This window comes from Sinohyriopsis cumingii, unplaced genomic scaffold, assembly GCF_028554795.1.
Source record: "Sinohyriopsis cumingii isolate HCF-2022 unplaced genomic scaffold, ASM2855479v2 utg000198l, whole genome shotgun sequence".
Lineage (NCBI taxonomy): Eukaryota > Metazoa > Mollusca > Bivalvia > Unionida > Unionidae > Sinohyriopsis > Sinohyriopsis cumingii.
The window spans coordinates 820,289-834,041 of NW_028315875.1; the positions used below are offsets into that span (position 1 = coordinate 820,289).

The following is a 13,753-nucleotide window of genomic DNA, read 5'->3' on the forward strand; positions in this document are numbered from 1 at the left end:
GACTGACTTTAAGACAAGGCATGGAAAATTATGTGGGTATTAAATATACTATGAGATTGTTGTTCACAAATGGTAAATTATGTAATAAACAATAAGCATTGTGTGTATTTATAGATCATGTACATTAAAATGACTGACTTTAAGACAAGGCATGGAAAATTATGTAGGTATTAAATATACTATGAGATTGTTGTTCACAAATGGTAAATTATGTAATAAACAATAAGCATTGTGTGTATTTATAGATCATGTACATTAAAATGACTGACTTTAAGACAAGGCATGGAAAATTATGTAGGTATTAAATATACTATGAGATTGTTGTTCACAAATGGTAAATTATGTAGGTATTAAATATACTATGAGATTGTTGTTCCCAGATGGTAAATTATGTAGGTATTAAATATACTATGAGATTGTTGTTCCCAGATGGTAAATTATGTAGGTATTAAATATACTATGAGATTGTTGTTCCCAGATGGTAAATTATGTAGGTATTAAATACACTATGAGATTGTTGTTCACAAATGGTAAATTATGTAGGTATTAAATATACTATGAGATTGTAAATGGTAAATTATGTAGGTATTAAATACACTATGAGATTGTAAATGGTAAATTATGTAGGTATTAAATACACTATGAGATTGTAAATGGTAAATTATGTAGGTATTAAATACACTATGAGATTGTAAATGGTAAATTATGTAGGTATTAAATACACTATGAGATTGTAAATGGTAAATTATGTAGGTATTAAATACACTATGAGATTGTAAATGGTAAATTATGTAGGTATTAAGTACACTATGAGATTGTAAATGGTAAATTATGTAGGTATTAAATACACTATGAGATTGTAAATGGTAAATTATGTAGGTATTAAATACACTATGAGATTGTAAATGGTAAATTATGTAGGTATTAAATACACTATGAGATTGTAAATGGTAAATTATGTAGGTATTAAATACACTATGAGATTGTAAATGGTAAATTATGTAGGTATTAAATACACTATGAGATTGTAAATGGTAAATTATGAGATGAACAATAAGCGATGGATGATATTGAGCTTAAGCATAAGTACTAAATAAATGCATGAAGAGTAAGCTTGAAGATAATAAATGCATGAAGAGTAAGCTTGAAGATAATAAATGCATGAAGAGTAAGCTTGAAGATAATAAATGCATGAAGAGTAAGCTTGAAGATAATAAATGCATGAAGAGTAAGCTTGAAGATAATAAATGCATGAAGAGTAAGCTTGAAGATAATAAATGCATGAAGAGTAAGCTTGAAGATAATAAATGCATGAAGAGTAAGCTTGAAGATAATAAATGCATGAAGAGTAAGCTTGAAGATAATAAATGCATGAAGAGTAAGCTTGAAGATAATAAATGCATGAAGAGTAAGCTTAAAGATAATAAATGCATGAAGAGTAAGCTTGAAGATAATAAAATGCATGAAGAGTAAGCTTGAAGATAATAAATGCATGAAGAGTAAGCTTGAAGATAATAAATGCATGAAGAGTAAGCTTGAAGATAATAAATGCATGAAGAGTAAGCTTGAAGATAATAAATGCATGAAGAGTAAGCTTGAAGATAATAAATGCATGAAGAGTAAGCTTGAAGATAATAAAATGCATGAAGAGTAAGCTTGAAGATAATAAATGCATGAAGAGTAAGCTTGAAGATAATAAATGCATGAAGAGTAAGCTTGAAGATAATAAATGCATGAAGAGTAAGCTTGAAGATAATAAATGCATGAAGAGTAAGCTTGAAGATAATAAAATGCATGAAGAGTAAGCTTGAAGATAATAAATGCATGAAGAGTAAGCTTGAAGATAATAAATGCATGAAGAGTAAGCTTGAAGATAATAAAATGCATGAAGAGTAAGCTTGAAGATAATAAAATGCATGAAGAGTAAGCTTGAAGATAATAAATGCATGAAGAGTAAGCTTGAAGATAATAAATGATAAATAATGAGTATTAAAATATAGCTTAAATGCAGATATTCGAGAAATTGAATAAACAGTACATGCTTAGATGATAAACGAAAAAAGATGAGACTTTAGTATAAAATTCTGATGCTAAAGAAATGTGTATGAGATGAATTTGAATTCATGTTTTTTTATTTTTACATAAATGTGTTAGGGTTTGTAATTTTCAGTCTGTTCTAATAAAATTTTAGATACTTTTATGATGGCAATTTTGGCATTGCCATTTGTTGATTTTCCCATTCTTAATTGAAGCAAGAAGAAATTATTTCACATCTACTTCAAATAATATTATCTGTTTCAGGCAAGTGGTAACAGAATTTGAGAAAACTATAGCTCAGCTACATGGTAAGTAACATTTTCAATGTATTCCTTGGATTTTAGGGCATCATTAACTGAGAAAGCAATTTGCATTTTGAATGCATTGTTAGCATGCTGATTTGGTTGTGTATGTCCATATGTCTTTAATATACCTTTCTATCCATCCATCCATCCATCCATCCTGAGAAGTTTCTTTGCAAGATTGAAGCCACTCAACACAAACAAATCATGTTTGCCTTGCATACTTATAGACATATGTCAATGACTAGATTAGACTGGCCTAGCATACTTGTAGGCATATGTCAATGATTGGATTAGATTGAATTAGACTGGCCTTGCATACTTGTAGGCATATGTCAATGACTGGATTAGATTGGCCTTGCATACTTGTAGGCATATGTCAATGACCGGATTATATTGGCCAAGCATACTTGTAGGTATATGTCAATGATTGGATTAGATTGGCCTAGCATACTTGTAGGCATATGTCAATGATTGGATTAGATTGGCCTAGCATACTTGTAGGCATATGTCAATGATTGGATTAGATTGGCCAAGCATACTTGTAGGCATATGTCAATGATTGGATTAGATTGAATTAGACTGGCCTTGCATACTTGTAGGCATATGTCAATGACTGGATTAGATTGGCCTTGCATACTTGTAGGCATATGTCAATGACCGGATTATATTGGCCAAGCATACTTGTAGGCATATATCAACGACTGGATTAGATTAACCTTGCATACTTGTAGGCATATTTCAATGACTGGATTAGATAGGCCTTGCATACTTGTAGGCATATGTCAATGACTGGATTAGATTGGCCTTGCATACTTGTAGGCATATGTCAATGACTGAATTAGATTGGCCAAGCATACTTGTAGGCATATGTCAATGATTGGATTACATTGAATTAATTAGACTGGTCTTGCATACTTGTAAGCATATGTCAATGACTGGATTAGATTGGCCTTGCATACTTGTAGGCATATGTCAATGACTGGATTAGATTGGCCAAGCATACTTGTAGGCATATATCAATGACTGGATTAGATTGGCCTAGCATACTTGTAGGCATATGTCAATGATTGGATTAGATTGGCCAAGCATACTTGTAGGCATATGTCAATGATTGGATTAGATTGAATTAGACTGGCCTTGCATACTTGTAGGCATATGTCAATGACTGGATTAGATTGGCCTTGCATACTTGTAGGCATATGTCAATGACCGGATTATATTGGCCAAGCATACTTGTAGGCATATATCAACGACTGGATTAGATTAACCTTGCATACTTGTAAGCATATGTCAATGACTGGATTAGATTGGCCTTGCATACTTGTAGGCATATGTCAATGACTGGATTAGATTGGCCTTGCATACTTGTAGGCATATATCAATGACTGGATTAGATTAGCCTTGCATACTTGTAGGCATATTTCAATGACTGGATTAGATTGGCCTTGCATACTTGTAGGCATGTCAATGACTGGATTAGATTGGCCTTGCATACTTGTAGGCATCTTTCAATGACTGGATTAGATTGGCCTTGCATACTTGTAGGCATCTTTCAATGACTGGATTAGATTGGCCTTGCATACTTGTAGGCATCTTTCAATGACTGGATTAGATTGGTCAAGCATACTTGTAGGCATATGTCAATGACTGGATTAGATTGGCCAAGCATACTTGTAGGCATATATCAATGACTGGATTAGATTAGCCTTGCATACTTGTAGGCATATTTCAATGACTGGATTAGATTGGCCAAGCATACTTGTAGGCATATGTCAATGATTGGATTACATTGAATTAATTAGACTGGTCTTGCATACTTGTAAGCATATGTCAATGACTGGATTAGATTGGCCTTGCATACTTGTAGGCATATGTCAATGACTGGATTAGATTGGCCAAGCATACTTGTAGGCATATATCAATGACTGGATTAGATTAGCCTTGCATACTTGTAGGCATATTTCAATGACTGGATTAGATTGGCCTTGCATACTTGTAGGCATATGTCAATGACTGAATTAGATTGGCCAAGCATACTTGTAGGCATATGTCAATGATTGGATTACATTGAATTAATTAGACTCGTCTTGCATACTTGTAAGCATATGTCAATGACTGGATTAGATTGGCCTTGCATACTTGTAGGCATATGTCAATGACTGGATTAGATTGGCCAAGCATACTTGTAGGCATATATCAATGACTGGATTAGATTAGCCTTGCATACTTGTAGGCATATTTCAATGACTGGATTAGATTGGCCTTGCATACTTGTAGGCATATGTCAATGACTGGATTAGATTGGCCTTGCATACTTGTAGGCATATGTCAATGACTGGATTAGATTGGCCTTGCATACTTGTAGGCATCTTTCAATGACTGGATTAGATTGGCCAAGCATACTTGTAGGCATCTTTCAATGACTGGATTAGATTGGTCAAGCATACTTGTAGGCATATGTCAATGACTGAATTAGATTGGCCAAGCATACTTGTATTCATATATCAATGATTGGATTAGATTGAATTAGATTGGCCTTGCATACTTGTAGGCATATGTCAATGACTGGACTAGAATTTCATCGAAGCTTTCATTTTTTTATAAAAATTTTGTTTAAACCTTTTGTGACTTACTAGACTTTTGTACAAATCTTGAAATTATAATGACATATTTTGCTTTCATTTTGTTTTTGACTAGGCCCTGTATTCTCAAAACTTTTTAAGCTAGAAACTGGAGAACAGTCTCAAAACACTTCAAGGAGGTATGATGCTTAGCGTGCACTGTCACTGTAGAAATTTCGCAGTATAATAGACTGACCATTGTTAAGAAAAATAATTTTTTTGATTGTGGCCTTATTACCCCCAGCCATTTTTTCTCCATCTGTCCATCCTCCATTGGTTACACTTTCATTTCAGCTTTTTAGCTTTTGAGGTGTTGTTGATTAAGGAATGAAGGATGTATCCTTATACATTGTCATCAGAAGGTATGTTACATGCCTTCTTGGGGGTGCTATTGTCAAGATCATGACTGAATATATGTGTTTTACATTACACATTCCAATCGGCTCTGTAACTTTATGCCCACTGGAATTAAGGAATGAAATCTGTATACTACTTGTTCATTATTACTACACTAGTGTCATCTCTATCTGCGTGGGTTCGAGTCTTGGATTCAGCCAATGTGGGTATGTGAGAAAGCTTGCCAGTAGCTTCTTGTGGGTCGGTCGCAACATAGTCAAAACGTATTGTATGTCGTATCTTCAAAGTCATGATCACAGCTCATTATTTAATGTTTTCCATCACAGTTGATTTTAAATTTTGTAACTTCAGAGCTGTATGAGATCAACGACTGTAGCTTAGTGTAGATAATAGAGCAATCAATCGATCAATGTTCTTGCATGTTGAATTTTTCTGTTAAACATTTCTTTCTGCTCTTGAGCCAATTGAGATGATGGGATGATAATTGATATAACTATATATCATAGGAAAAGGTGCATTGTGGGTTACATTTACCCTTTTTGTTTTGACCAGAGATTAAAGCTGTACAAATGTTAGGAAAAGGCAACAGGGTGCCATTCAATCCTAACAATCGGTTACCTGAATACCCGATCAAAGGGAAGTTATGTTAAATGTGAAGCTGAACTGTTTTGTTATAAGTTCATACTTGCTAACTCCCCAAGAAGTGTAAACATAATTGTTGTTAATATAATTGTCAAAAAAGTGTTATATGAGCATAACAAGAGAAATCTATATACAGTGAAACCTGTCTTGAGAGACCACTGCTATGAGAGACCACCTGTTTTGAGAGACCAGATTTTCCATGCACAGATTCATTGATTATTTAGTGTTATGACCTGTTATGAGAGACCACCTGTCTTGAGAGACCAGTATTTGTTGGCAGAAGGGGTGGTCTTTCAAGACAGGTTCTACTGTATAACATGCCTTAATTACAGAAAACCATATGAAAAACATTTATTTTTACTGCTTACCTTGGTCTGCACTTAGTTCAGATTCTTGTCAAAATCGGCTAAATCCATGTGGATTGATATGATATTACAGACACAAAACAAATTGAAAATCATTTATACACAACATTCACTTTAAGTAGTCTACATGTTTAACTTTTGCTGAACGGTCTTAATGTCCACAGATTTGAATGCTGTGTTGCATAACTGTTGAATTCCTCTTTCAGAATTTGTAGAGTGCTATAGATTTGTTCTTTTCTTGATGCAACATGTTCTTCAGTTTAACAAAATCCGTCCTCTATAAAAAAAAAAATCCATCATGTGACCTCCACGAGTCACATCGATAAAGCCGTTTCATTTAATGTTTGGTGTCATCTTTTTTCCTTCAATATAGACTGGTTTGCTATTTAAGTGTGTATCAACCTATAATGAATCTGTTCAAAATCAAGAAAGCCATCTGATATTTTGGAAAGGTATCAGTTACAGTTACTATAAATAGGAAATAAGGAAGCTGTTTGATGTACTTCCCCAAAAGGCCACATACATTGAAAATATAAGATCATTAGATGGAGGTCTGTGTTGGATAAATGTGCAGCTGCCAATAGTCACATGACGCGCGCTTCAAATTGTACTCATTATTCTATGTTTAACTTGTTCATAACGTCACCAGATATAATCTTTGATTTGAACTTGGAAACAATTTGTTTTTAATTTACATGAACTAAATAGGTATGGTTAATTTCTTTACTGAATAATTATGAACTGGTGGGTACCGTAGTATCCTGGTACCTGTTGACAGCTTTACTAGAGATATGCTTAGATATTGTCACACACGGTGTTTGGTATTGGCCATTCGAGGCCTTATCCTCAAGGTCAAAGTGACAGATCAGGATAGTAATTTCTCTAATTTCTGCTTTATATTTAAAATCTGTCTGAGGTACTGGATGTACCATGGTAAACATGATTCTTAGTTTGATGACAACTTGTGTGTCGCAGTCAGGGTCGTATCTTCAAGATTAGGGTAATTTGCTGTTTAGTAAATTTGTACTCTATTCCCCTTTAACATAGAGTAATGGAATCTAGGTACTTTATATTTGCCCAGTAACTTTATTGCTGCCTTAAATGACATAGACTTAATTATTGTAAACCTCTGTGATCTCACTGAGGTAGGGGACACAATTTTCTAGAATTTGCTTCTTGTAATTAGGGCAAAAGACTATCAAAGTTTTGGGACTTTGAGGTTGAGCTTGATTTTTTTGTTAAACTGTTTTGAGAATATGGAACCTGATTAAGTTTTTAGGCCATTACAGTCTGATTTATAGTCTGACTATACCCCCCACCCACGCCTGATTTGCCACATTTTGTTGTTTGCATATGGCGTCTACTTATAAATGAGTATTTATGGTAGGCATAATTATATACATGTAGGTGACCTGATTAGCTTTTCCATCTTTTCCAACCATTTTTATACAATTTTTGTCTTCACATTTTTTAACTTTTTTCAAAATAACCATGTCAGTATGATTAAGCAAAAGCCTTTTCAGATAGACAAACAAAATCAGTATGTAGATGATCTGATTAGGTTTTCTTGAAATTGCAGCAATATTTCTTTAAAAAATGCTATTTTTGATCGATTTTGGGTATCAACTTTTTGGGTCTTCTGTTGGATATGTGTTTTACAGACACATTTAGTTTTTGTATAGTTAATGTGAGCCTATGTTGTGTTCTTGAATGGAGGAATTTACTTTAGAATTTATTTGATCAAAGCCATATATTGCCACAATTGTAATACTGTAATACTTTTTAAGATAGCAGTCAAAATGTAATATGCTCCATTTTCATCAATTTCATGTGAAAATGTTTGCTAACAACTTACAATATCCCAGATTTTGCCATCAGTAATTCATAGCCCTAACCAGATTAGTCATAATATGAGAATATGTCTAAAATGTTTTATATACAGTATGAAAAATTAAAGACTGAAAATCTTAAGTTCAGCTTCACCTACTGTTTTATTAGTTCCTCCATCAGAAATCACTATCATTTTGTGAGTTAGTTGTGGGATGTTCAGGAGTCACCTCCCCTGTCTAAAGATTCATTGGAAAGGGATACTATCTTTCATCACACTGTAATAGCTAGAAGTAGATAACCTAGTGTCTCTTAATACATCTGTGCTACTTGGCTCTATTGTACCTCCCAACAGGTGGCACTTTGGAGGCATCTTTTTTTGCATTGAGGAGAAATCACAGGCTGCTTGCCTTCATCTTTTAGGTCCTGGATCCAGAGGCCTAGATGGCACTTTGGCAGTCATTCAGGATTGGATATAGGGCAACATTATCCAACCAGCTATTCCAAGAATCACTCAATAAAATCAGGAACCATACTTGCAGAATGGTTCTGCTCTCTCATGGGATCTACGATCTGCTTGACCCAGTGATAGATAATTGAAAGCCTACAAGAAGTCTCAGGTTTACAGGGCCTGATGAAGAGACAAGAACATCATCCTTCTCAATGCTTGGACCTCTCACCAACTAATTTTTTCAGTGACTTTTGAAAAGAAAAAAGTTGTTTTAATCAGAAAATATTGTTCCATGATTTCTTTAAAGCATCATAATAGAGCAAATGTAGGGCACAACAAGAACTTGTTAGTAATCGCAGACTAACTCTGACCTGAATAGGTCTAAATCATTCATCTTGTCTCCTAATGAGAATCTTTCATGAGTTTGACTCAGATACTTATGAGTCCATAGCCAGAACCTCATTGAATCTGTCTTACAAGACATGTTATCTGATAACATTGTCCTCATTGAAGCTATCTTACAAGACGTGCTATCTGACAGCATTGTCCTTAATGAAGCTATCTTACAAGATGTGTTATCTGACAGCATTGTCCTCATTGAATCTATCTTACAAGACGTGTTATCTGATAGCATTGTCCTCATTGAATCTGTCTTACAAGATGTGTTATCTGACAGCATTGTCCTCATTGAATCTATCTTACAAGACGTGTTATCTGATAGCATTGTCCTCACTGAAGCTATCTTACAAGATATGTTATCTGACAGCATTGTCCTCATTGAATCTATCTTACAAGATGTGTTATCTGATAGCATTGTCCTCATTGAATCTATCTTACAAGATGTGTTATCTGACAGCATTGTCCTCATCGAATCTATCTTACAAGACGTGTTATCTGATAGCATTGTCCTCATTGAAGCTATCTTACAAGACGTGTTATCTGATAGCATTGTCCTCATTGAATCTATCTTACAAGACGTGTTATCTGACAGCATTGTCCTCATTGAATCTATCTTACAAGATGTGTTATCAGATAGCATTGTCCTCATTGAATCTATCTTACAAGATGTGTTATCTGATAGCATTGTCCTCATTGAAGCTATCTTACAAGATGTGTTATCTGATAGCATTGTCCTCATTGAAGCTATCTTACAGGAGATGCTTTCTGGTGGCGCTATCTGCCACTTGCAAGTTGACTCAATAGCATGCACTTTAAATGGACATGAAATCTCTTTAGTTAGGTTAGATGGTTCCATGGTTCTGATGGCACAGCTGGTGTTCATTGATAAAAACCACCTGCCATCTATGGGCAATCAAATAGTTTTGATCTGCTTTGTCTCATGCATCAACATAAAGATGGAAGCAGCAATGCATGGTCCATGATCTCAAGCATTACTTGAAACACAAGAGAGCCATGGGCCTCAGTGCCATTCTCTTTGGTTAAGGCGGGAAAGGTGGATATCACCCATCAAATCCTGGCATCATTGCAGAAGTGTGTAATACCCTGTGAATTCCAAATTGTCCCAGGATCAGATAGGCATTATGGAGATTTCCACTCAAGAAATTAGAGCTGTCCTGGTGAGTCTTGAGTTTGAATGCATTGTTCTCATCTGATATGTAATAGAAGTCATTGGCAGGTATGCACATTCAGTCTACTTGAGATTTATCTCCAAGATCTAGCATCACAGAGATGAGAAATAAATACTGGTGGGTCCAGTGGCTGCTGCCTACACAACTTTAAGACCCATTTGAGGTAGGTCAGCACAGTCTCATTTGGGGTGTGAGTTTAGCACTTTTGTTGGTTCTTGCAAAGCTTTTTCCTTGGTAAGGAAATGTCACTATTTGAGTGATGTCATGTGTTACATAACCATTGGTCTTGATGCCGTCATATCAGTGGAGTGGTTTATCCTTATGGTGAATTCAGAAAGTCATCCCTCAAAGAATGCTGATGGTAGCAGTTCGATGCTCATACATTTCCTCCTCTTCTTACTTGTTCTAACGCTAATGTCTTCAGGGAATGCATTTGAAAGGGAAAGTAATTGTTTTGGTTAATTATGTTCTGCAGTGAGTTCTTAACCAATTACATTACTATTAAACCCTTAGACACCTACCTGCAAATGCCAGCTTCCTTATCAAAATATAGCTTGAACTGGTAAACAACCAGTAGCCTCTTAGTTACTGCAAGTGGTGATAATGGGTGAGTTTCTTCACTTTGTCATATATATATATATATATATATATATATATATATATATATATGTTGAAACAATGCTGACTACCTGTCAACTTGTATTCTTATAAAGTACATTTGCACATATCATTAATGTTTGAGATAATTTATAATCTCCTTTTATTGTTAACATTCTATTCATGTTGGAAAGTTGTACCTGTTTCCAATGCAAACAATAGTAACTGTAGTAATAGTTTTTTATATATGACCCTTGCACAAAAGAAAAGTAATATGATACAATATGTAAATCATAGAAAAATGATTTGTTTAAATATCCATTATCATGTGGGTAAAGATATTTGAAGCACAGTTTGTACATGATAGGATTGTAAAGTGTTATCACTTAACAGTACTTTCTATTTTGAGATAGAAATAGGCAATTGTATCCATTTTTCTCCAGGATTAAGGTAATACTCATGTATGTTCATAATTTTTTGTCACCAGTATGTTGAAACTGTTCATCATCAATGTTGAATCTTTGTATAATTTGTTGTGAAATGATTGCTATTTTTTTTGTTTGAAATCAGGCACCATTTTTACTACTTTGTGTATTGGGTGCTCGGCTTTCCACTAGAAGGTGCGCAGGTTAAGCTTTCAGAATTCTTCCATATTTTGTAAGTTTTGTGAAAACTTTGTCATGAATTTCCTGAGTGTGTTCCCAAAACCTATAAATAGGGGTGAGATCCACTGTTTTGGCAGTTGTGGTTTTACTGGACTCCAGTAAAGGTTTCAAGACCAAGCAAACAGATCAAAAGTCTCTTGTCATCTCAACTGATAATTTCAAGCATCCATAGCAAGGTAGACTAGTAACTACTGATTTAATACTCATAATGACTATAATGTTTCACTGAAGTTGTTTCAATTTTTATTTCCTAGTTATATCAGATAAAAGTTCCCATAGAAGGATTTGCTGACGACTGTCACTGTGTCATCATCAACACTGCCATCTACTATCCATTGGAAATTTTGCTTGGCATTATCTAATTTCTTTCTCAATTACATGTATCATTTTGAAATCACAAATTTTCATCCATTTTGTAGAGGTTGTGTCATTTAGATGTCAAAACAATATACCCGACACAATGACACACTTTGTTGCTACAAAAGACACACATTGTCATATTTCAACCCAAGCAACACACTATTGACGTCCGGTTCCAGACTGTGTCGCTCAAAATGACAAACTGTGTCTCAGCCAACAAATGTTACACACCGTTAACTTCTAGTTCCAGACTGTGCCTCTAACATATTTACCATTGGACTATAAAACACAAACTCGGATCTGGTTCCGAACCTTGATTTGATGCACAAAATCATTACCATTTCAGTACATCATATGAACAGATTTTGAGAACTATTAACCTATTTTTCTGTGCAAGATTAGTTTGGGAATTGGGATTATCTGAGTTAGAGATTATGTGAATTAGGACAAATGGAACATTTATGCTCTTTTTCATATGCAATTTAACACTGGAACATCGTTGTCATTTCAACATACTTTATCAAACATCCATTCTGAAAATTGGCAAATATTATATTTCACCATTTTGAGCAATAAATTTTGTGAGAAAACACATACGAGCCTGGAAGTCATATAATAAACTGTGTTGACTATTTATATTTCTCCTGTTTTGTGCTTTTGTCATCGAAATAAGAATTTTTGTGGTGAACACACCATTTCTTGACACTTCAATACACTGGACAGATCTAGTAACTGAAAAAGGCGTGAGCTGTCTATCTATTCCATTTTATTTGACCTTGACACATTACAAAAATTATGGTCTCCTTTGCAAGGTTTTCAACTCCTATTGCACTGGCATCAGGCCTCCATACCAGTCTGTATTTTCAGCTTACGATCACAGACCTGCCAACTCATGATTTTGCCTAAGTCTTACAAAATTACCCTTAAAATATGGACTTATGGCATACTAGCAAAAACTATGGAAAAATGATCATTGCCAAAAAATCTGGATAATTGGTTCATCCGTGTTTTACTTGGATCCGGGCTTTATCTTAGAATAAATGAAATTAGTCAGGGAACCAGCCTAACTTTACAGCATCTGCATGATCCAACTGTAGATTTTAGAATTTATTTAAATTGCATCCAGAAAGCGATGCATGTTTAAGACGAAAGAGAAAATAAGCTTCTCGAAAAGTGTTAATAATCAACACAGAAGAATAAAAAAGGAGTATTCAGATTCTTGTGAATAAAAGCTTGAAAGGACATCATTATGTTTATTGGACATCCATGCCAATTTGATTATGTCTTGTGGCGGGAGATATGATTGCCTTTGTCATGTGAAATGGAAAAGAATTTCCCAAGAATTATGTAAAGTTGAGAGATAGCCACAAGCCATTGAGCTGCATAGGGTATGGAACTAGAGTTTGCAACTGTACTAGTGGTATATAAAGTCTCTGCATACTTTACAAACTTTTCAGTTGAATATAATGTTTATCCTTGATGCATCAATTATTTAATTGTTTTCCAGCTTTACAATAGCAGTTATCGATATTTTGTTACACCTTACTGATAACTGATTATGGAAAAAATTCAACTGCCTTACTGAGACAGGCTTGTCAGAGTTGGCAGGTCTGCGATCATGTAAATATTGTAATATTAATTTTATTAATTTCAGTGGAGAAGGAGAAAACTACCTCAGAATCTCAAAATACTTACGAAGAAGTAGTCAAGGAGAGGGACCAGGTGAGTTCAGCAGAATGTGAAATATGCTTGCATAAAAGATCTGGTAGAAGAAAAGGTCAGATTTGACATTGTTTGGTGAAAAGAATTGATACATTTTTTCAGGATGATCCAAGAATTTCCATGTTTTACAACTTACAAGATAGCTGTACATCTGTGGCCATAAATTTACTTGGACAGGTTGCAGTTATATTGTACAAAAATAAGATTAATATAGA

The 13,753-nt window shown here is 34.4% G+C and overlaps 1 protein-coding gene across 8 annotated transcripts in view; it reads left to right on the forward strand.

The window, feature by feature from the left end:
• LOC149774557 (uncharacterized) overlaps positions 1-13,753 on the forward strand; it is a 164,827-nt gene that overhangs the window by 125,618 nt on the left and 25,456 nt on the right. For all 8 annotated transcript variants that reach the window (XM_089945067.1, XM_089945069.1, XM_089945066.1 and 5 more), the window contains 2 exons: positions 2,302-2,345; positions 13,471-13,538. In XM_089945067.1, coding sequence (XP_089801193.1) covers positions 2,302-2,345; positions 13,471-13,538 — 112 coding nt within the window. The remainder of the gene's footprint in view (positions 1-2,301; positions 2,346-13,470; positions 13,539-13,753) is intronic.